We start from the raw sequence: 24,298 nt of genomic DNA, 5'->3' as shown, positions 1-24,298 counted from the left end.
AATCAATCCAATTGTACCAAGAACAACAAAGAATTACCCATAAGGATGAATTACCCATAAGGATTTTGTAATTCTTTGTATTCTTTTTCTTCTCCCAAAATTTATAAAAGCGGGCTGCTTGAGTGGTGCTCGGAGAGTAGGCAAAATTGGCCGAACTCCGTTATCAATTTTTCGGGTGCGTTCTTTCCTTGTCTCTTTCATTTGTTCCGCATTTATTTATTAGTTTCTTTTCTATTATAGTATAGTATTCAATATATTTGTCTATATTTGATGCGTTTATTTATAGTGTATTATACGATTCTTTTGGGTGTATTTTCTTATTCGTGTGTACGTATTATTTATGTATACACGGGTATAGTTGTGATAATACACCGTGCACATAAGTTCTGTCTAGGAGACTGGGTTTTAAGTGGGACCGCTTGTGACCCCTCCAGCCTTTCCTGGGAATTTACTTGGAATGGTAATTCTGTCTAAGGAGATTGTTTCGACGATCTTTCCTGGGAATTATTGAATCGGTTTAATCACTAGTTGTAATTTTGAGTGGGAAATTACCCGATTTTCCCAATACATGATTCCTTTCAGTTTAATTTATGATCGAATTTTTGTCCCAGTGGCAAGAAGGATAACAAGTTATCTCTCTGGCATAACAATGCTTCAAAGAAAAGGAATTGGCATGGCAACATTTCTCCTAAACATGGTCAGTGTAGCTTTGATTGAGATGAGACGACTGAAAACTGCTCAAGATTTTGGTCTGCTTGCTATTCCAATTGCTACAATTCCTATGAGCTTTTGGTGGTTGGCACCTCAATACCTATTACTTGGACTAGGGGATGTGTTCATTCGCGTAGGAATGCATTAATTCTTCTATGATCAGGTGCCTACTGAATTAAGATGTTTAGGCCTCTCTTTTTACCATGGTGCCACAGGTATAGGCAGCTTCTTCAGCAGTTTTCTTGCCTCTGCGATTGACAAAGCTACAAGTCAAAACGGTAGAGAAAGTTGGTTCTCGGACAACTTAAATCGAGCACATCTTGATTACTTCTATTCGTTGCTTGCTGGATTAGGTGTTGTGGGTTTAATTTCATTTTTCCATTTAGCAAAATCTTACACCTATAGCCAACAAAATGGCATGGAAAAAGGTTCCGAAGTATAAATTAACTTGTGGCCGAACTTCTGTACCGTTACTTATGCTGAAATTTGTTGTATTCAATCGCTAGAATCAATCATTATAATCAATTGTAAGAATCAATCATTAGAACAAAGGGGAATTGCAGTTTTGATCCCCAATATTTGGCTTATGTACTAATTAGTTCTTAATGTTTCATCTAAAGCAAATCTGGCTCCTAAAGTTTATGATTCTAGTCACATTCACGACAACTAATGGAGGCACATTCACGAGAACTAATGGAAAACTCGAGAATGACTAATAGTCAACATCACATTGCCGTTAGTCAACAATTTTGAATCTACAATTTTGGATTCCAATATTTTGATTTTAAATTATTATATTCTCCTAAATTTTAGATACTGACATTGAAGATTTTAAAGTGAAATGAATTGCAAATTAGAATGAAATTATATTAAATGGGCAATAGAAATTCTAATTAAATTTATTTTTCTCTTGTTTTATTTTTATTTCATTTATTCATGCACTAAATCTCATATTCTTGTTCTCTTTTGCATAATTAGTCTCAAGTTTATTATAGTAGCTATTGTATAAATTCTTATATATGTTGTGCATGTGGGCTTCAAATTCTTCTAGTTAGTCAATATAATCATAAAAACTAGTCAAGGAAAATAATAATGCGAAGTGCTTTTAAGAATATTTAGAAAAACTGTTGTTTTCCATTTTCTTGTCTTTCCTAGCAATTAAAATAAAATGTTCCATTACTATAGTTTTAAAATATTTATTTTAATATCTGGTACCTTGATAATCATTTAATGATTCAATTAATTTTTGAAACCAAATTCATTTCAAACTCAATTGATAACCAATTGAAATGCGAAAACAAAAAATTATCTAACAAGCGCCAAGTCATTAAGATGTAGTTCAAGTTTTAATATTTTAGAAATAAAAAGCTATATAAGGAAAGTTTAAAAATGCATGGCAGGGTAATAATTATTAGTGTTTGCATTCATATGATAAGTTATATGTAATTTAGGTATCTTAACAAGTGCCGCACTGGCACTCATTAGAAAAACCCATAAAAAAAAACTTAATTTACAAATAGTTTTTCTATATTTTAAAGGGTATTCCATTAGTTGTTTATAGACATGTCAATGGATCAAATCTTATCTAGACCCAATGTATTTGGATAGGGTTTGGATTTAATTTCTCATATCCAGACCCTACCTAGATCCAAATCCTGTAAAAGAGTTATGGGTCAGGGTAGGGTATGGTTTTCTATTATCCATATCCATATCTAAATCCAAATCCATACAGGATTCTATCCAGACCCATGTATATATACTAAAATTATATATATTAGTAAATTTATAAAATATTTTAATACTCTATGGTCATTGGATCTAATACAGTAAGATTTCATGATTTTTTTTCAAACTAATCTTAGTTGTCATTGTAATCAGTATAAATTTTTTTAGAAAAAGGAGAAAAAGTAAAGGCAAATAAATGAAAGATTGCATGTAGATACAGTTGAAGTTTTAAAAATAAATAGAAGCAATCACTAATAGTTATTCTTTTGAATTCATCATATTGCATTCAACTTCGCGAATATTAATTTTATTATTTGAAAATAAAAATTGGATAGCATTATGCTTTTTTGAAATCTACATATTTTTAATATATTTTTACTTTAGTATGTTTAGAAAAATGTAACGGGTATCCATTGGATATCCAAATCCAGGAGGTTTGGGTTTAGACTTAGTTTTTCAAATCCATAAGGGTCTGTATCTGGATTTGAGTCTAATTGAATTTAATGGCTCTAGATCTGGATCAAAGGGATCCAATCTAAACTCTATCCATTAACATGCCAAAGTGTTTAGCTATCACTAAACATTATAAAAAATGATAGAACTCATTGTCAATTAATTACTAATAGCATAAAACAATAATATACATATATTATATCAAATTTGAGATTAATTTTGCAAAGAAAAGAATAAGTATATCATATATCAGTGGCAGAATAAATTAAATAAAAAATGGAAAAAATTAAATTAAATTAGAATTCTTATTACCCATTTAATAGAATTTCGTTATAAATTGCATCTAATTTCATCCTAAAACCTTTAATATCACGATTTAAAATTTAAGGAAATATAATTATTTAAAATCAAAATATTGGGGACAAAAAATGCAAATTCAAAATTGTTTTTTTTTTTTTGTCAAAACATCGTAACTTCATTTCATTTTGTAAACTTGATATTACAAGACTTAGGTACATCAGATTCGCTTCCTCTGAAGTCACTTTGGGCTTCCTCTTGGAGCCACATGGGAAAACATACATCCCATTCAACATTTGTTGTTAGCTTTACAGCAAATTTTGCTACACTATGTGCACATCTATTCCCATCTCTATGCACAAAAGAGAAAGTACATTGTTCAAACAAACATCTCATATTTGCTATATCCTCAAGGATGACCACGATGTTGTTTTGCTGCTTTTGTTTCTTGTTTAGCATGTCCACCACGTCTTTGCAGTCTGATTGAAGCTCAACTACCCTCCAGTTTGCTTTCCAGGCCATTTGCATTCCCATCCTAATTGCTGCTGCTTCCTCCACCCGTGGCTCACTACGTTTTAGTTCAGCTCTTGCCCAGACTTTCATCAGCTCCCCTTCAGCATTTCTGGCCACAACACCTATGCCTGTTCTCTCCAAATTTTGTGAAAATGCAGCATCAGTATTTAGTTTTATCGTACCTCTTGATGGTGGCCTCCATTTCTTACTTCTGCTTGAGTTTGTTGTTTGTTGAATGAACTCTCCTGTTATATCTTGTTGGGCTTCTATATACTCATTCCACTCACCCACAGCTTTTTGCATTGTTTTCCTTGGGTCTGTCTCATATGCATCAAAAGCTGTCCTGTTCCTTGCCTTCCATATTTGCCATAGGATATTCACAGTCAGCGCTATATGCTCCTGTCCTTGCTCCCTAGTTTTCACTCCTAATATCCCTTCCCACCATCTTACAAAATTTCCTCTCATATCCTTCAACCCATCCCATTGTATGGGTGCAAGTTTCCAGGTCGTTTCAGCCATGTTACAAAAGAACAACATGTGTTCTAACGTTTCCACCTCTTCCCCACAGCTGCTACATATTGGACTGCCTTTGCCTGTTCGCTTATGTATTTGCTCATTCACTGGCAGGCTATGATGTAGGCACCTCCATATGAAGTGCTTCAGTTTGTGTTTCAGTTGTAATGCCCACACATTCTTCCAAACTTTGGAGTTCAGTTGAGCATAGCTTGTACTTCCGCTATCTCCTTGCCTCCTTTCCTTTTGTTTGTGCTTCCTTATTTCCATTGATACATCATATGCAGATTTTACCGTGAACACACTTGATTTGGTGTATCTCCAATACAACCGATCCTGGCAGCCTGTGATACTGAGTGGAATAGCTTTGATCTTTTGGATATCCTCTGCTATGAACCACCGGTTCAGTGTTTGCTAGTCCCAAGCTCCATCCACTATCAGCTCATCCACTTTCCTTAGTGTGCACTGTGGTTCCCTTCTAGTCTTAATCCTCCCCTCCTCACTCCCTTGTAACCAGTTATCCTGCCAAATATCAACAGTTCTCCCATCACCTATTATCTTTCCTAGTCCTTTTGTCAACAGTTGTCTTGTTCCAAAAATACTTTTCCATGTCCACGAAGCTGCTCCAGGAATGTCTTTCTCCCAGTTCTGTGGTTGTGCTAGGTACTTTGCCCTCATAATCCTGCTTACAAGCAAATCTGGACAGGACAGTATTCTCCACAGTTGCTTTGCTAAGAGTGCTTCATTGAACTTTTCCAAGTCCCTAAAACCCAGCCCCCCCTTTCCCTTCACCTGCGACATTTTTTCCCAACTAGTCCAATGTATTTTCCTCTCATTTTCTCCACCTCCCCACCAGAAGCAAATTCAAAATTGTTGACTAATAGCAATTTGATGTTGATAGTTAGCCTTTCTTGAAATTCCATTAGTTGTCCTATACGTGCTTAAAATCAGAAATTGTAAGGACCAAATTCACATTAGACGAAAACTAAGGACTAATTTAACACATAGGTTAAATATTGGGGGACGAAAACTACAATTCTCTCCTAAAGCTAATTTCATGGATATGAGGTTTAGGGATAATTTCAAAAACTTCCCTTAAGGTTTGTGACAGTTTCACCTAGAGCCCCTTAACTTTAAAAAATATCACTTGCCTCCCCAATTTTTAACTTTTTGTAACATTGTCAACCCATTTCAAAAGATATTGTTTAAAAACTCATTTTCGAATAGAGAACACATTTTTGTTCCAAAAGTGCCATTTGTTGTCCTAATCTTTTTTTTAAAAACAAAAAAAAAATGAAAGCATGTAATAAAAGGTTGAAAATGAAGAAAAATTGTACAAATGTATAATTTTGATGAACACAATATAACAATAGGTATTTTAATGTACAAAAAGAATTAGTTTTAAAAATGTAGTCAAAGTTTTTTCAAGCCAAAAATATTATTCCTTTATTTTGAAGTGTTTTCAATCAATTTGAGGAGTTTTTCAAATTTTTTAGAATTTCTTATTTAGATTGATGGATTGAAAATGAGAAAAACAAAAGACAAGATGTTTATGTTTACAAACTCATTTGAGGTTTTATCAAATACAAAAATTATTTTTAATTCAAAAAGTACTTGTGTATGAAGTAAAGATTTATGAATTATATACAAGTTTTTTTGAATTTTCTATTTCTTTCTCAAGATCAATGGCTTAAAAACTTGAAAATTATAAATTCTTATCTATATATTTAGAAATTTATTTGAAGTGTTTTTAATGTGCAACTTGTTATAAATTTCTCACATAATTTTTATGGGTTTTCTAAATTAATAGAATCTCAAATTTTTATTATATTTCTTGTGTAGACTAATGAAAGGAAAATTATTAATATGTCTTTCAACCTTTTTAACACATTGTAATTCCTAATTAAAAAATCATACCGTTCAAATTTTCAAAAGTTTAGGGATTAACTAAATTTGTTATGAGTCTAAAATGGACAATATTAGAATGAAAACATATTCTCTATCCTGACTTTTTTAGTGACATAATTGTCACAAACCCAACTTAGGAAAAAGTAATACATGGATATAATAAGATTGAGAAAATGGTAACTTACCCCGTCTCAGGCTCAGCACGCTCTTTTTCCAAACCACCAGCTCCACCGCAGCTGGCCGCACTACCACCACCACCACCAGCTCCATAACTAACTCCATGCCCATATCCACAACCAGGAGAAACCTTCATTCCCAACCACCCCTAATATTGCTAATTGCTTCCTTACTGGCTTTCGCAATTGCAGCTTGCAGGGTACAATTCATAGCCCAAATCTGCGCAATTCAAATTCTATTCAAATTTTAAAAATTTCTTGCGCTCAAAATTGATGACTGCAGATCCGACGAACTTCAGGTCGGCCTGATCTGGATCATGAACTGTTCTCTGCAATCTGGCAGTACCTAAGCCTTCTAATGATTTTTTGGTCGGTATAGTTGAGTTTGTGGGTTCTTGCTAGTTAATTGAGTAAGCAGTTTATGGTTTTCTTCTGAAAAATTATCAATAATTTCAACTTGTTTACAACAATTGATGTAAGCCGTTGAAAATCAGGGCAGATTGATAGAAAACACCAACCGTTCTGATTTCTGAATCCACAATTAAGGCCTAACAAAGTATGAAAATCTGCTTTAAGAAAATAAGCCTACCGGGATATGGATGGAATATAATATACAAGAATGCCGATTAAAATAAGTTTAAAGAAGGTTGAACTTTTTAGCATGCATTAACAGTGAGGTACAAATGTAATTATTGAGGCTCCGGTTCCATTTTAAAGAAAGATTCCTTGTCCGCTAAGTTGACTGTATAATAAAGAACAGAGATGGCATCACTGTCCCATTTTCTGGTTGATTTCGTCTGTCATGAGCGGAAGCAGAGTTCTGGAGACCCAAACTCCACCTCTGGAGACTGAAAATGAAGCAGGCCCAGGTGGATGGAGATCGGCATCTTTCATGCTAGGTTAGTATTTTATCATTGAAGGCTAAAGTTTTTTGAGAATTCTTTTTTTTTTTCCTTTAGTCCAATATTCTAAGAACTAGTGATGATTAAGAAGCAAAATAAAGCATATTCAGAACTGAAGCTGATCACCAGTAGAAGTTTTTTGGAACTGGATTGATTGAGTTGACTGAATCAATCTACAGCTGGAGGATCCCTGGAGAGATTTGCATATTATGGAGTAGAATCCAACCGCATTAGCTATCTCACCGGACCAATTGGAGAATCCGTGGCAACAGCGGCTGCAAATGTCAATACATGGATTGGTGTTGTTTCGCTTGTGCCAGTTTTAGGGGCATATTTGGCTGATTCTTTCCTCGGCCGCCATAGATCAATCATCTTTACTTCCCTTCTCTACATCTTGGTTAGTTTACAATTTTTTTCTTTTTAGGAATTGCTATTGGCATTCTTATGTTTGTTAATGGCACTATCATTCAGTTGCCATTTAAATTACAATTTGATTAGAAAAAATGAGTAATTATGAGTGGTTGTGATACTAGTATTCTTGTTTAATTCATATTGACAAGAAGTCCTCTTGTTACTCTCTTTGGCGATAAGGCTGAAAATTTTGCAGGGACTCGGTCTTTTGAGCTTGTCTGCAATAATTATTCCAACATCTACCAGCAGCTCGACCTATCAAGGCATGAACAAGAAATCAGGCCCGAAAACAGGACTCCAAGTTTTGTTTTTTGTCTCACTTTACTTGGTTGCATTGGCTCAAGGATATAAACCTTGGGTTCAAGCTTTTGGAGCTGATCAATTTGATGGAAAACATCCGGAACAGAGCAAAGCTAAGAGCTCATTTTTCAATTGGTGGCTGTGTGGCATATGCATAGGATCTACAGCTGCACATTTGATCTTGCACTATATTCAAGATAACATAAACTGGGCACTTGGTTTTGGGATTCCTTGTCTAGCTATGATTCTTGGGCTGACTCTTTTTTTACTTGGAAGCAGAATTTACTTCTTTCCTGTTAAAAGAGGTGATGAAGAAAGGTAATATGGAAGGATTACATGTGGTTTAGATAAAGCGGATGATACTTTACAACATGAATCACTAGCATCAAGCAGTCAAGAAGAGTACCAAGAAGATTTGTTGTTAAATGCTCGACAAAGATCTCAAGACTACAGGTAAGGAAAGATCACTAGACTAAGAAGAAAATGTCTCAAACTTAATCATTTTTCTGATGATATATACAAACTATGGAGTGCTTAAATAGTTCATCCCATTAAAGTTATCCAGACTGGAATGAAGGTTACTCATCTGTTTCAGTTCACCCTAATTAACTTATCTGTTTCAACCTTAAAGAAAGGGAAGTTAAACAGTTCTAATTTTGTTTTATAAAAGCAAAATTATGTATCAAAGCTTTTCAAGAGTTTTTTTGGGTCATTAAATATCGCAACTCCTCTTTGAATTATGTCATTAGCAAATGGTCAGATAGACAACTAGGGTGACCCCAAAACACAAATTCATTGACAAGAATTTTCTTCATAGATTTGATTTAAATCATAAACTATGCTATGGAACACTTTACAAGTTTAGCATCCATGTTAACTTGGTGCTCAATAGAAAGTGCAATGCATGCTAATAGCCTCAATTTCTTGTCAAATGTTGTTGGACAGATTTCTGGAAAATGTATCGCCTGCAGCAGATGACTATTCAACTGTCTCTGACAAAACAGAAGTGCCAAAGAATGTTCTAAGGCTATTTCCTATATGGATAACTTGTTTAACATATACAGTTGCATATGCTCAAGCGGCCACATTATTTACAAAGCAAGCAACAGCCTTGGACAAATCAATAGGGCTAAGTTTTAATATTCCAGCTGCCACACTTAGGACTTTCGTCCCCCTTACCATAATGTTGTGCATTCCAATCTATGACCGAATTTTCATCCCAGTTGCCAGAACAATCACAAAAAACCCACAGGTATAACAATGCTGCAAAGAATAGGAGCAGGGATGGGCATATCGGTTATTAACATGGTTGTTGCAGCTCTAATCGAAATCAAAAGACTCAAAACTGCTCAAGATTATCATTTGGTAGATATACCCAATGCAACACTTCCTATGAGCTTCTGGTGGTTGGTGCCTCAATACATATTATTTGGACTTGCAGATGTGTTCAATCAGGTAGGGATGCAGGAGTTTTTCTATGATCAGGTCCCCATTGAATTAAGAAGTGTAGGCCTGTCATTTTACTATGGCGCCTTGGGAATAGGGAACTTCTTGAGTAGTTTTCTCGTCTCAATGATTGACAAAGCCACAAGTCTACGGGGTAGAGAGAGTTGGTTCTCAGACAACTTAAATCATGCACATATTGATTATTTCTATTGGCTACTTGCTGGAATAGGTGATGTGGGTTTAATCATTTTTGTCTATCTATCAAGATTTTACAGCTGTGTCGAGCAAAATGATAGTGGCAAGTGTTCTCAAACAGGTTTAGCTGGTACGTTGACTGGTAACCCGTAGGAGATTACTAGCTTGTGTGATAGCTGTCTAAAGTTAGATTATGCACAAAGGATAACCTTCTGCACTGGCGATTTTCTAGTATCAGTCCTGAATGTGCCTCTTCTAGGGCTGCACCAGCATCCTTACAGCACTTATTCTTCGACTAACATGTTTCTGCTGCAGAATGTGGTGAAGTCCAAAGTCTATGTCTTGGGATTCTACATGGTTCATACATGAGGGAATTCAATGATATACCGATCATTGTTCGACCAACAAATTTGTTGACAAAATCAGACGGTTGGCATTTTCTGCAACTACAAAAAAAATCCAGGTTATGTACAACTTTTCGTGTGAATATGGTTTCCCCTCTTGGTTGGAAGAAAGGCACGGAAAGTTACTAGGTTATGTACCCTTTAAGTGTACAAGTATGCAGATATATTTTCATATTAATGATATATTGACATTTTACAAAAGAAAAAAAAAAAAGTGGCACACTGATGAACAGGTACAAGTTTAGATTCCTCCTCCTCCACCTAATGATTAATGCTCCTTAGTGTTTAACATATAGATTCGTGACATGGACGTGAATCGAAATTATGCTACAAACCTTAATGATAATTTTGGAGGGTACCCCAAAATCAATGAAAAATTATACTACAAACCTCACAAGATTGAGACTTTCTTCAGCAAGAGTTTAGCTATTGCTGAAACTTAATCACAATCGTTCAATGAAAAATTCCTATGCTCATAATACAGCAATTGTAGATAACACCACCTAACACAACCATAGCAGTTAGGTACGGTTGTTGTATTTCATCGACAACAATCCATTGAATTGTATACAATAAAGTTAAATACCAGTATACCATATTATGTAAAAAAGAGGGTAAAATACAAAAAAAAAAAAAATACTCCACGGTTTGCTAAATATTTAATTTAATTCTCTTTGATTTGAAAACCTACACTATAGCTATATGTGGTTTCAACTAAATTGAAAATTAGACGGAAAGCATCCAATCTAATGTTGTATATGAAATGTCAATACAGCCCCAGCATAAATGAACTTCATGTGGTTTGCCAAATATTCAATTTAACTGCCGCTGATTTAGAAAACTATGCTATAACTCTCTGTGATTTCGACTAAATTAAAAATTAAACAACAAGCATTTCATGCATAGTCAAGGCCATATTGACATTTCTCACACAGCCGTTAGATTGAATGCTTTCTGCCTAATTTTTAATTTAGTCAAAATTACAATAAACTATAGTGTAGATTTTCAAATCAGAGGGAGTTATATTGAACATTTAATAAATCAAAGGGAAATTTTTGGTATTTTACCCTGAAAAATAATAATAACCGGACAATTGCATCAAACTTCCAACTCCACCCTGCCCAGGTTGCACCTAACTTAACCGCACCTGCTCCGATTCCGCATTTTACAATTAATGACTAGTAAAGGTTCTGAATAAACCACCTGTCGATTCTCTTATTGCAACTCCCCGGGAACGATGTCCTGGATTTACCTTTGATGAATGCTCCATTGGGTTCTAACTTGCAGAGAAGAATGGGTGGGGGAGAACTGCAAGACATGGTTAAATATTTCTGCAGGCTTAGTATCAAGAAACTTTAGCAATGAACGCCCCTCTGAACAATTTTACCTTAAAGAAAGGAAATGGAGACTGTAAAGGAACAAAAGCACAGCTTTTTTTGAGCACTAAATGCAGAGCTTCCCTCCTTAGGAGGTAAAAACTTATGCATTCCCTTTAGTATAGATCAAATTTGTCGCGAAAGCAATGGATGCAATGCACGTTTTGCTGTCCATTACCATAAGATTGCAATTTGATGTACTGTAAAGTTATTAGGTAATATATGGTTTCACCATAAATACGAAAACAACCTTGTATAGATTTTTTATTGAGTGATCTCTCGTATGTTTCCATTTTCTACATCCCCTGATTCACAAGGAAGCCAAGAAAAGATAAAAACAAACTCCTGATTCATGTGAAAATCATTAACACCGAAAAGTAACTAAATTCTTGATCTAGTAGGTAATTAAACTAAGTATTCAAAAGCCCCTGGTCAAGGATAGGACAGCAATACATCATTATACTATGGTCTTAATTCAACCTTCCTGCCCAAGTAGTATCATGTTTAGGTAAGCATGCTTTGATACATGTTGGGGTATCAGGCCAATTATTTGAAAAAGAAAAGATCAACAATTTAATAGAAAACAATATCTAACACGAACGATGAACAACACACAAGAATTAACGTGGTTCGGCTTAATCACTAAGCCTACATCCACGGAGAGAAAAACTTGTTCTTACTATGAGAGAAAAACACTACAAAATTACAACTTGATTCCCAAGCCCCAACTCTTGTATAACCCTCTCACCTACTAAGAACTCTCTCACTCCTTTCTTGTGTATCTTTGTAGTATGCCAACCCACCTATTTATAGGGAACATTACTGCCAAAAAAATCAAATAACAATTGGAAATCAATACTATTTCCTAAACTCATATAGAGTAGAAAATAGTATCTAGCTAAATAGGAATTTACTTGACTACTACTTCAAGTAACTAAATCCAATTAGGAAACTAGTTACTTCCACACAAAATAGGAATTTTACCTAAAAGAAATTAAGCCAATTTCCTAACAATACATTTTCTTGCTACCTTGAGATGTTGACTAACCACCAACCCCTTTCCCTCGAAATCTTTAGCATTGCAGACATGGTCATAGTAATTAAAAGGGTTAAATGCAAAAAAACTCCCACAAATATATCTAGTTGTAGTTTATCCCCTAAACTATAATAATAGGCATTTTGCTCCCTTAAATTATAGTTTGGACAACACTACCCTTATTATCTTAATTTTTTTTCTTTTTTCTCTACTCTTTTTTTTTCCTTCTCTCCCATGTCTTTTTCCTTTTATTTTCTTCTTTTTCCCCCTTCTCTCTTGGAACTAGCCAATGTTTCCCTCCAATGCTAAAAGACTTACATCAGAATTTTTAATATTTTTTGAACTGTTTTTTAATTCGTTTATTTGTTAAATTTGTTCTTAATAATTCATCATTAACTCTTTCTTATTACAAAATATATGTAGCTTGTATTGTAAAGTGTACTAATCCAGTAATTCAACAATTAAAGTACCTATAAACCAATTAGAATTTACAATTACTCAACTATTTATAACAAAAGTTACTTATTATATATCACGTAAGAAAGAAAATTTAAGAATTGTTATTTGAAGTGAAATAAAAAGATAAGAATAAATAACAATAGTAATTCATTTTTTATTTGTTATTAATACTATTCATAATTGATTAATCAATATCTCTAGTTTGTTCTTATATATTTGAATAGTTCAATTTCTTAAATGATATTGACTTCAACATTTGAAAAAAAAAATCTTCTATACCATAGAATTCCTTTATAAAATGTTGACATGAGAAATTAAGAAATAAATAAGTTTTGATTAATCTAGTATACTGATTTAAACAGTGCTTAAAGAAAATAAAGAAGAAGAATCTAAAAAGAAAATGATAGAGAATAAAGAAAAGAAACAATGATTAAGATAAAAGGGATAGATTTGTCCAACTATATCATAAAAGGGGGCAAAGCACCTATAAAAATAGTTTGAGGGGTAAACTGCAACAAGATATATAGTTCATGGGGTTTTTTGCATTTAACCCAAATTAAAATGAGTTGAAGAAGCTTGAACTTTAAGCAAGATCAGTAATTAGTGGCGCCTATTTTGAATTATTTATTATCCCATATGGCTCCTCATCTACTTGAACAAATACTTGAAGACTACTGATGTTCTGCTAGGTTTCATTGATATGAGCATCAGCGGAGGATGAGCAGAAGCAGAATTTTTGAGCCCCAATCTCCGCTTCTAGAAACTGACAATGAGGCGGTCCAGGCTCATGTCTATTACAAGGGCAGTCCAGGTGGATGGAGATCAGCATCTTTCATGCTGGGTTAGTAAACATATAAAAGTAAATACATAGTCCTACTAAGGTATTTTCCAATGATTGCTAAAGTTCTTTAAGCATTACCTTCTTTTTGTCCAATTTTCTAAGAAATAGTAATGATTTAGAAGCAAAACAAAGTTTAAGCGGTATTCAACCTGAACATTATGATTGACTGGATTGGCTGTAATCTACAGCGGGAGGATCTCTGGAGAGGTTTGCCTATCATGGAGTAGAATCTAATCTGATTAGCTATCTTACTGGACCACTTTGAGAATCCCTGGCAACAGCAGCTGCAAATGTCAATACATGGATTGGTGTAGTTTCACTTGTACAGTTTTAGGAGCATATTTGGCTGATTCTTTCCTTGGCCGCTATTGATCAATTATCATTGCTTCCATTCTCTATATCTTGGTCAGTTCACAATTTTACTTTTATAAATTGTTATTGGCGTTTCCTTGTTTGTTAATGCAACTTTTGTGCACTTTCCACTCATACAAAAAGATAAAGATATCTACATTTTTGTCACTTGAAGTAAAATTTGACTAGATGGGAGTGGTTGTGATTTGTGAATGCAATGAAGTATATGGGTACTTTAATTCAACTCAGAGGATCAGAACCTCAAACGAGAGCCAAATACAAATAAGGGGGTGAAAATAACAAGTCTCCATCTCTTTGGAATTGTACATACTTCAAGCTCTTATTACCCTCTATGGTAATATAGTGCTGAAAATGTTGCAGGGACTTGGTTTTTTGAGTCTGTCTGCATTAATTAGTCCAACATTTCTCAGCAGCTCAAGCTATCAAGCCATAACCAAGAAATCAGGACTGGATACATGAAACCAAGTTTTGTTTTTTGTCTCACTTTACTTGATTGCATTGGCTCAAGGATATAAACCTTGTGTTCAAGCTTTCGGAGCTAATCAATTCAACGGAAAACATCAGGAAAAAAGCAAAGCCAAGAGCTCATTTTTTAATTGGTGGCTCTGTGGCCTATGCATTGGTTCTATAGTAGCACATTTGATCTTGCACTATATTCAACACAATATTAGTTGGGCACTTGGTTTTGGGATTCCATGTCTTGTTATGATTCTTGGGCTAATTCTCTTTTTACTTGGACATAGAACTTACTTTTTTGATGTTAAAAGAGGTGATGAAGAGAGCCCTTTTGGGAGGATCAAGTGGGACATAGCTAAAGGGGGTGATGCTTTGAGCAATAGAGCACAGGCATCAAGCAGTCAAGAAGAGTGCCAAGAATATTTGTTGTCGAAAACTCAACAAAGATCTCAAGATTATAGGTAAGGAAATATTACCCGACCAGAAAGAAATTTTCTGACCATACAATAAACTATGGAGTCCTCAAATAAATCTTCCTGAACAATTTATCCAGTTACCAGGAAGGTAACTCAATTGGTCCAATTTCTTTTGCGAACAGAAATTTTGCATTTTGTAGCTAACCTCTTCAAGAATCTTCTGTTTTTTCCCTTTATTATTTTACATTCAGTTATGTCAAGTAGTTAAAGGTCTAAAAAGCAAATCCCTTGGTAAGAAATTTGCATTACATATCACAATTTTAAGCATACGTTACAATTTTAGTATCTGTAAGACTGCCTTACTGACAACAAAAGTATCGGTTGCTAATTCCTACAATTTCTGGTCAAATTTGCCGATGCTTGTTGAACAGGTGTCTGAAGGATGTATTGCCCGGAGCAGATGACCATTCAACTGATATTATGGCACTCCCTAGCAAGACAAAAGAGCAAGAGCAAAAGAATGTTCTAAGGCTGCTACCTATATGGATCACTTGTTTAACATATACAATTGCGAGTTCTCAAGCCTCTACATTATTTCTCAAGCAAGCAACAACCTTGGACAAATCAATAGGGCCAAAACTTAATATTCCATCTGCCACACTTAATACTGTCATCCCCCTCACTATAATGTTCTGCATTCCAATTTATGACCAAATTTTCGTCCCAATTGCCAAAAAGATTACAAAATACATCCCACTGGTATAACGATGCTGCGAGGAATAGGAGCTGGGATGGGCATATCGGTTATTAACATGGTTGTTTCAGCTCTAGTCGAAATGAAAAGACTAAAAACTGCTTAAGATTATGGTTTAGTAGATATTCCCAATGCAACACTTCCTATGAGCTTCTGGTGGTTGGTTCCTCAATACATACTATTCGGGCTTGGAAATGTGTTCAATCAGGTGGGCATACAAGAGTTTTTCTATGATCAGGTCCCTGATGATATATTAGAAGTGCAGGCCCATCATTGTATTATGGTGCCGTGGGCATAGGGAACTTCTTGAGCTGTTTTCTGGTCTCAATGATTGACAAAGCTACAAGTCAAAGTGGTAGAGAAAGTTGATTGTCAGATAACCTGAATCATGCACATGTTGATTACTTCTACTGGATGCTTGCTGGAATAGGTGCAGTGGGTTTAATTTTCTTTGTACATCTGTCAAAAGCTTACAGCTTTGTGAAGCAAAATGATGGCGAGAAGTGTTATCAAGCAGGTTTAGCGGGTAGGCGAATTGGTGACTCTTAGGAGTTCAACTTCTCAGCTAGATGTATGAAAGTAGAGTATGCACAAGGGATAGATTGCTGCATTGAAGATTATGTCTACTACCAGCCCTGGATGTGTTTATTCTGGAGCTGCGGCACAATCCTTGCAGCACTTATTCTCCAAGTGTCCAATTTCTGCTGCAGTACAGAGGGTTTTCCGCTTAGCACAAGGTGATTGAACGGTATAGTGATCATTGTTCTACCAATACAGTTGTAAGCATGTCAGAAGGTTGGCATTATTCCCAAATTCGGTTAAGCTTTAGAGAACAAGAAATGATTGTAAATTTGGAGCTCTGAACACAGCCCTACTTAGGCAATAGTGAGATGCTGTTATCAATCAACGAGTGTGTTTGGATAGAAGATTATTTAAAATATTATTTAGAATAATTAATGTAGTACTTTTTGCGATATGATGTATGTAAGATAAAAAGGTAATTGACAAGATAAGAAGTTGCGTTGAAAAATGTATTTGTAATACAAGCAAATAATTTTTGTGCAAATAATTCCTATACAATGTACAGCATGATCTGTTATGGGACAAGATTCAACCATTTGATTATGATATAACAAAAAAGGTGTGATCAGAAACCACTCAGAGCAACAAGTTGAAGCTATCAAGTTTGCACTAGCGAAGGCTGCTGAACAGAAGTGGAGGTATATAAAAGTAGAAGTCTCAAACAAACACTTCCTGGAACTAGATCAATGGAAAGAGGCACAAGGAAATTTGGATAGCAGATCTAATTCAAGACATACAAGAACTGAGTTCACTGTTTCAAATGTGCTTCTTTTTGTTTAAATGAAATAGATAAGAATGATCTTACCTACTCGGTGCTCAAGCCTTGAGCAATTACCAGGATGTATATTGTTCCCAACTAATTCTACTTGCATGATGCATCCGTATAGTAACCACTCAAAGGCAGATGCCGCAATTAATTTAAAAATAAATTTTGAAAACTTATACAAACCATTATCAATTAATTAATCAATCAATAATCCAATTTAAAAACCCTGTATTTGTACTAGATTCTAATTTTTTTTCTACTAAAAACTGTCTGCTTTAATCAACAACTAATAATATACGAATCAATATATTATCTTAAACCCTACTCTATGGCCTATTCACTTGAAGAGGTCACAACCGCATTACTTGTCATTTTTTACTACAAAACCCCAAGATGAAAATCACTACCAACCACTTTTCAGAACACTCGGACCCAACATTCATTACCACCCACAATAAACACCATTTTATAAGTTGTTCCCACCTTGGCATACAAATCTACAAAATGATTAAATAGAGATACTTTAAGAGTTTTGTAAGGACATACCATACACCGTATGGTATGTCAAAGAAATGATCCCCTCTTCTAATTATCCAATCCATCATGGATCAACGAACATTAGTTTCACTCGAGGTATCTTTGATCCTTCAACCAACTGCAACCAAAATTTTTTGTTGAGGGTTGTTTGTGTGAATTAGTTTATTATTTGGTAGTAAAATGATTTTAACCTAGCACATATCATGTGCAGATGAAAAAGCCCCTTATCTATCTCCTCGTGCCTCGTGCGAATTGCTATATTTGGACACAACAACTCAAGTGGAAAGAAGGGCTAAGAGTATGCGTTCTAATCAGACGAAGGGCTAAAATTGTTTAGTTAATAGTTAGAGGGTTAAAAGTTTAATTTTATAATAATTTGAAAGCCAATAGGCATTTTGCCGTTTCTTCTATGGATATAGTAAGATTTAGAAAAGGGTTAATAACACTTCACCCTGCAAGTGGGGATAACAATATTTTGCCCCCTCAATTAAAACAATAGTCATCTTTTATCGTTTGGAAAAAAAAATAAAACAATAGACACTTTACCCATTTAAAAATATTATGTTCGGTGTTTGCATCAAGTATTCTATTTTTTTTTTTTTTGTCGAAACGTTAGCTTGTTTTATATATATAGAACTGTAAACTTTACAATATTTTGGACAAAGGTCCAATCAAAAGGGACAAATTGTCCTACAGAATCACTTATGTCTAGCATCTAAGATTGGGATTCACCCATTCTTTATCTAACCAGATGTTTAGAGCATGAATGCTCAATTTGATACTTTCAACTTTCCTAGAATTAGCAAAAAGAATAGAGCACTGTTGAAACAAAGTACCAATGGATCGAATGTCCTCAATTAGAGTGGCCATCAGCTGATTGTTGTACTTTGCTGCTGTTATATTTTCTACCAGCTTGCGATTGTCAAGCTCTACTTTGATATTCCTCCAGCCTTGGCCTGCAACTTTCAGTAGAGCTAATCTAACCGCCACAGCTTGGTCTTGTAATGTATCCCCGGATGATCTTTCTCTAAGTGCCCAGGCTGCTTGCAGTTGTCCCAAGTTATCTATAGCTGTGGTTCCAATCCCTACTGTTACTTGCCTTCTGTCTTGATGCGTGTGGATCTTTAATAACATACCAGTGTGGCTCTCATTTTGAACCTGGACAGTCCTTTGCTGTATCGCTGTTTCCTGAGTGCTCCTTCTTGAATTCTCCCCTTTGTTAGCTTCATTATATTAGTGTCCACTCCTGCTGTGCCTTCTCAATTATCTTGAAAGGCTCCTTTTCCTTATGGTTAAACTCTCTATTATTCCTGGATTTCCATAACTGCCAGAGAATGTTGATGGTAATGTTCACTTGATCCTCCACACCTCTACTGGCTTGAGCTTCCTGGACTGCAGACCACCATTTGGTGAAGTTGTCAGACAGATGTTCTATTCCATCCCACTACACTGGCGCCATTTTCCAAATTTCCTTCACTTTAGTACATTGCAGCAGCATGTGTTCGATTTTTTCCACCTTCTCTCCACATCCAGTACATATGATTTTGTTCTTGTAAAAATTGCCTCATTGACTGGGAGTCCCCCATGCAAGCATTTCCAAATGAAAACCTTTAGTTTCTGGCTTGCCTTCTGTTGCCACAATGAGTTCCAGATCTTGGAGTTAGTTCCTTCACAGCTTGTTCCAGCGTCCTCCTTCCTTCTTGTGTACTTGTTTTCCTTTGCCTTCAGCCAAGCTTCATAACCAGATTGAACTATGTACTGTCCATCCTGGGAATGCATCCAGAAATAGCTGTCCTCACATCCTGTTACACTTAATGGTATACTCAGTATTCTCTCAGCATCCTGTGAATTAAACGTTTTGAATACCAGGTCTCTATTCCATCTGTTGTTCCTAATCAAATCAGACACCGATCTTAGTTGACACCCCATTGGCCTTGTAACAGTTGGTTTCCCTTCCAATGTTCCTGGGATCCAATTATCTTCCCATATTCTGGTTCCTCTCCCATTGCCAATTTTCCTCCTAACTCCTTCTTGCAATTCCTTTCTTACTCCTGCTAGGCTCTGCCAGATCCAAGATGCATTTTGTGGTACCTTGCAATTGAAAATTGATTGCTTGGGGTAGTACTTCTCCTTTAGTACTCTACTGACTAACAGATTTGGCTGTGTTATTAGTTTCCAGATCTGTTTAGCCAATAGAGCCTTGTTAAACAGCTTCAAATCTTTAAATCCCATTCCTCCATTGCTTCTCTTAGCTGTCAACTTCTTCCAGCTTATCCAGTGCAACTTTTTTTTCCTATCAGCATCACCCCACCAGTAATCAGCCATTTTCGAACTGATTTCTTTGCATATCTTGTTGGTTAGTCTGAAGCAGGCCATAGTGTAGGTAGGCATGGCCATTGCCACAGCTTTAATCATTATTTCCTTCCCTACTTGGCTTAACAACTTATTCCTCCATCCTTTCAGTTTCTTATCTATTGAGTTTCTTATGAATCCGAATACCTGCTCTTTTGATCTTGTTATTACCATTGGTAACCCAAGATATTTGCCCCGTTCAACCTGTTTAATGGATCCTATCGCCTGACAGACTTCACTCTTCACAGATGGCAATGTGTTTTTGCTGAATAAGACTGAGGACTTTTCCATATTAATGAATTGCCCTGTTGCCTCTTCAGACTCTTTGAGGATCTTTTTCAACTTCTCTGCTTCTTGTTTGTTAGCTTTACAGAATACCAAGGAATCATCTGCAAAGAACAAATGAGTTATTGTAGGCGCCATTCTGCTAATTTTTATTCCTGTCAGTTCCTTGTCCATCTTAGCTTTCTGCAACAAATTTGATAGTCCTTCTGAACAAAGCAAAAACAGGTATGGGGATAGTGGATCGCCCTGCCTGATACCTCTTGAGGGGGTGACAAACTCCTTGTGCTCACCATTAATATTGAAGGAGTAGGTTACTGTACTTATGCATGCCATGATCCAGTTTACCCAAGTTGAACAAAAATCCATTTTTTCCATTATTGCCTTCAAAAAGCTCCATTCCACTCTGTCGTAGGCTTTAGACATGTCCAGTTTCACTACCATAGAGCCACTCTACCTTGCCTTTTGTTTTTTAGATAGTGCATCAACTCATGAGAAAGAATGACATTGTCTAAAATTTGCCTACCTGGTACAAATACATATTGGCTTTTGCTGATGCATCTACTTAGGAAAGGCTTTAGTCTGTTAACAAGGATTTTTGCTAACGCTTTATAGACCACTTGACAAAGACTAATAGGCCTATACTGATTGATCTCTGTAGGACAATCAACTTTTGGGATCAAAGAGATAACAGTATGGTTTATGGCTTTGAGGATGACTCCATGATGGAAGAATCCTTGGATTGCATTTACCAAATCCTTTTTAATAAGACTCCAGAATTTTTGAAAAAAAAGGGGGGACATGCCATCATTTCCAGGAGCCTTATTAGGATCCATTGAAAAAAATGCATTCTTTATTTCATTTTCATCCACTTTTTTGGTCAAATCCTTGTTCATATGTTCAGTTATAGTTAGAGGAATCCCCTCTAAGATCTCCTCTAGCTGCCCATTTGCTGTCAATTTGAACAGGTCCACATAATATTTGGCTATTTCCCCATCCAGTTCTTCGTCATTGGTAGTCCATTCTCCACTCTCCTTTCTCAAATTCTGCAATCTATTCCTCTTCCTTGTTCCTTTCACCGTTGCATGGAAAAACTGAGTATTTTTATCCCTTTCCTTTAGCCACCTCAATCTTGACTTCTGATTCCAATAAGCTTCTTCCTCCTCATATGCCTTTTTCAATTGTCCCTTCATTTCCTGTACTTGTTGCTTCTTGTTATCTCCAGTAGATGCCTTGATTCCCTCAATTTGGTTTTTGCACCATTTAATTTTTTCGGAGGAATTTCCTTTCTTGCTACTGCTCCACTTTAGTAACTAAATTCTGCAGTTCTTAATCTTCTCTTTTACCTTAAACCACCTTGTTCCAGCACATGGAATGTCCCAGGCTTTCTTAACCACTTCCTCTACCTCACTTTGTTAGAGCCACCTCTTATCAAACTGGAATCTCTTTTTCCTTTGCTTACTGTCCTTCTGAGTTTCTAGTAATAGCATACTATGATCAGAAGCTTGGGACTCTATATGAGTACAGTTGGCTTCCTCATAACATTTGGACCATTCTAAAGTGCATAACCCCCTGTCCAGTCTTTCTTTTACCTCTCCAGGCCCATACCAGTTGTTGCTCCATGTCCACGGCTTCCCTTCATAACCCACATCTACCAACTGATTATCATTTATGAATTTCCTGAAATTTTGAAAGCTTCCATTATCTCTCTCCCTTCCACCCCATTTTTCATCATTTGAAGTAATGTCATTAAAGTCTCCCATGATTATCCATTTTGCTCCCCAGATTGATTTCCTTCTATTTATGACTTCCTATTGATTCCTTCTTATCTGACCATCACAGCTAGCATATATTCCAATAAACCACCATCTTTCCTTTTTCTCTTCATCTTCCACTTTTGCCTCAATAGTGAAGGCTGTTCCTTGAACGTCAGAGATCTTCACCCCATTATTCCACAATAAGGCCATGCCACCAATTTTGTTCATTGCTTCCACTATAAAGCTATTTTCAAAATTCAGGATTTTTTTACTTTTTCCATGTAATTTTTCCTATTTTTTGTTTCACTTAGGAAAATAATATTTGGGGAAAGGAGTCTGTTTTCCTCCTTCAGATGGGGAACTGTCAAGGGGCTCCCAGCACCTTGACAGTTCCACACCAGAGCCCTCATGTTTGGTTGAGAGACCATGCTGGGCTGGCCTCTTCCACCCTCTTGTCCCGGCCATTACAGGTCTCCCCATTCCCAACTTTATTCCTTTTGGTGGTTGTATCCACATCTGTCGTCTCTATCATTTCCTCATCAACAATGTGAAGTTTCCTCTTGGTGTTCAATCCAGATCCATGTTCCAAGTTCTGCAGTTCTTTCAGGGGGGTTCTATCTCTTGCACCTATTTTGTTTAACAGTTTCACCTTCCTCCCTCTTCTTGTTCCTACACATTTAGTTTGAACAACCTTCTCGCCATCCACTTCCATAGCTGTCTTCATGCTTACTCCTTCATCCATCCCATTAGTTTGAATCCTGTTCCCCATCTCTCCTGATACTACATGTGGCTCCATTGCAATTATCTTCTTCCCATTCTCACTTGATTCTGGTCTAGATGTCTGCTCTTCATCTTTGCTCACCTCCTCCACCATCTTAGACCATTCAGTCTCTTGTGCCTCCTGTATATCCTCATCTTCTTGACCTGAATTCTGAGCCTCTCCTTTGCCCTTTCCAACTGACCTTGCAACACTAATTCCTTGCTCATAGATTCCATCACTTCCTTCTCCTTCCGAGGTCTATTGAGTTGATCCCCCTGTACAACAAACTTCCCGCCACTCTTCTTGATCCATTCCCCATTATGGAATCCCCACACTTGCTTATCTGGGGTGAATGTACTAGTCATGTCATCTTTTTGAGGGGAATTCTTCCCCACCTGAGCCCTCAACCATGGTCCAAATTGATTTTCTTGTTGCCCTTTCCTGATGATTACTACATTCTTGCACTTCTTTTCACTGTGGCCAATTATGCCGCAATTGTAGCAAAAATCCGGTACCCTTTCATACCCATCAAGTTTTCTATTTGAAAAGGCAGAAAAATAGACTATTTAAATATGTTGACATTTCTACCCTTAATTTGTAAGTTTATCTTTAGTCAAATTGATTCTATAGAATCGTAAGTCATAACACCAATTATGTAATAGAATAGTCTATGATATATATTATTATGTAATATATTATATAATATATATTAATACATAAAATTCGGTAATTGAGCCGGTAATTGAGAATTTAGTAATCAAATATTAATATTCGATATCTAATGCCCTCAGGGGCTTGGTCTGGTGGTTGAGGTTGCTGAAGATGGAGCCTCAGGTCCCTGGTTCAAATCTTGCTGCCAGCAAGTTGCTGAGGGTGGTGAATAGTCTGCGGGGTCCACTCCCTGCGGGACACACCTAAAAAAAAAAAAAAAAAATATTCGATATCTAATCTAGATTGGAATGGCCAATTTTTCGATTTTTTGGAAGTTTGAACACCCCTAAATGAGTGCTGTTTCTAAAGAAAACCTCTAGTGCTAATTCGATTATCAATAAATGTCTTTATAAATTACCATTATTTATTAGCAGTATAACAGTATGTTATTAGTCAACAACAGAAGGGTAAAATTGTCAACATATTTAAGCAGTCTATTTTTTGGCATTTTCGAATGAAATACTTGCTACAAATACTAAATAAAATATTTTCAAATGCGTAAAGTGTCTATTGTTTTCATTGAGAGTAGCAAAGTGTTATTACACCCCACTTTGGTTGAAGCCACAAAGTGTCATCAACCCTTTAGAAAACGGTACCCTTTAGAAAATGATAACGCACTCCCGCCTCAGCGAGCACCACCACCTCCACGATCACCATCAGCTCGTAACTAAATCCATACTCATATCCACTATCGGAAAAAACCCTCCTCCGACCTTCATTTCCAACTCCCTTGCTGCTTGCAGAGTACAGTTCATATACCAAATCCGATGCAATTCAAATTTAAAAAATGTTTTGCTCTCAAAAATGATAGCCGAAGATCCGGCGACTTCGGGTTGGCCTGATCTGGATCATGAACTGTTCTCTGCAATCTGGCAGTACCTAAGCCT

The 24,298-nt window shown here is 36.0% G+C and overlaps 1 protein-coding gene and 3 pseudogenes across 1 annotated transcript; 3 read left to right on the top strand and 1 right to left on the bottom strand.

Annotated features, from left to right (window-relative positions):
* Window positions 1-3,369: 3,369 nt before the first annotated feature.
* On the bottom strand, window positions 3,370-4,482 carry LOC140015777 (uncharacterized). Its single transcript, XM_072068592.1, has one exon. The coding sequence runs from the start codon at window positions 4,480-4,482 to the stop codon at window positions 3,370-3,372; it is 1,113 nt and encodes a 370-aa protein (XP_071924693.1).
* Window positions 4,483-6,275: 1,793 nt separating this feature from the next.
* On the top strand, window positions 6,276-10,176 carry LOC113713267 (protein NRT1/ PTR FAMILY 5.10-like; annotated as a pseudogene).
* Window positions 10,177-13,542: 3,366 nt separating this feature from the next.
* Window positions 13,543-14,959, top strand: LOC140015776 (protein NRT1/ PTR FAMILY 5.10-like; annotated as a pseudogene).
* A 405-nt stretch (window positions 14,960-15,364) lies between these two features.
* On the top strand, window positions 15,365-16,448 carry LOC140015671 (protein NRT1/ PTR FAMILY 5.10-like; annotated as a pseudogene).
* The last annotated feature ends 7,850 nt before the right edge of the window (window positions 16,449-24,298 follow it).

The sequence above is a fragment of the Coffea arabica genome, chromosome 10c, assembly GCF_036785885.1.
Source record: "Coffea arabica cultivar ET-39 chromosome 10c, Coffea Arabica ET-39 HiFi, whole genome shotgun sequence".
NCBI classification, from domain to species: domain Eukaryota; kingdom Viridiplantae; phylum Streptophyta; class Magnoliopsida; order Gentianales; family Rubiaceae; genus Coffea; species Coffea arabica.
Note: the sequence above shows the minus strand (reverse complement) of the source record. Positions and strands in the feature narration are given on the sequence as shown.

What these genes read in the sequence shown, in the direction of transcription:
- LOC140015777 (XM_072068592.1), bottom strand. Translation starts at nt 4,482, where the DNA reads ATGGAAATAAGGAAGCACAAACAAAAGGAAAGGAGGCAAGGAGATAGC.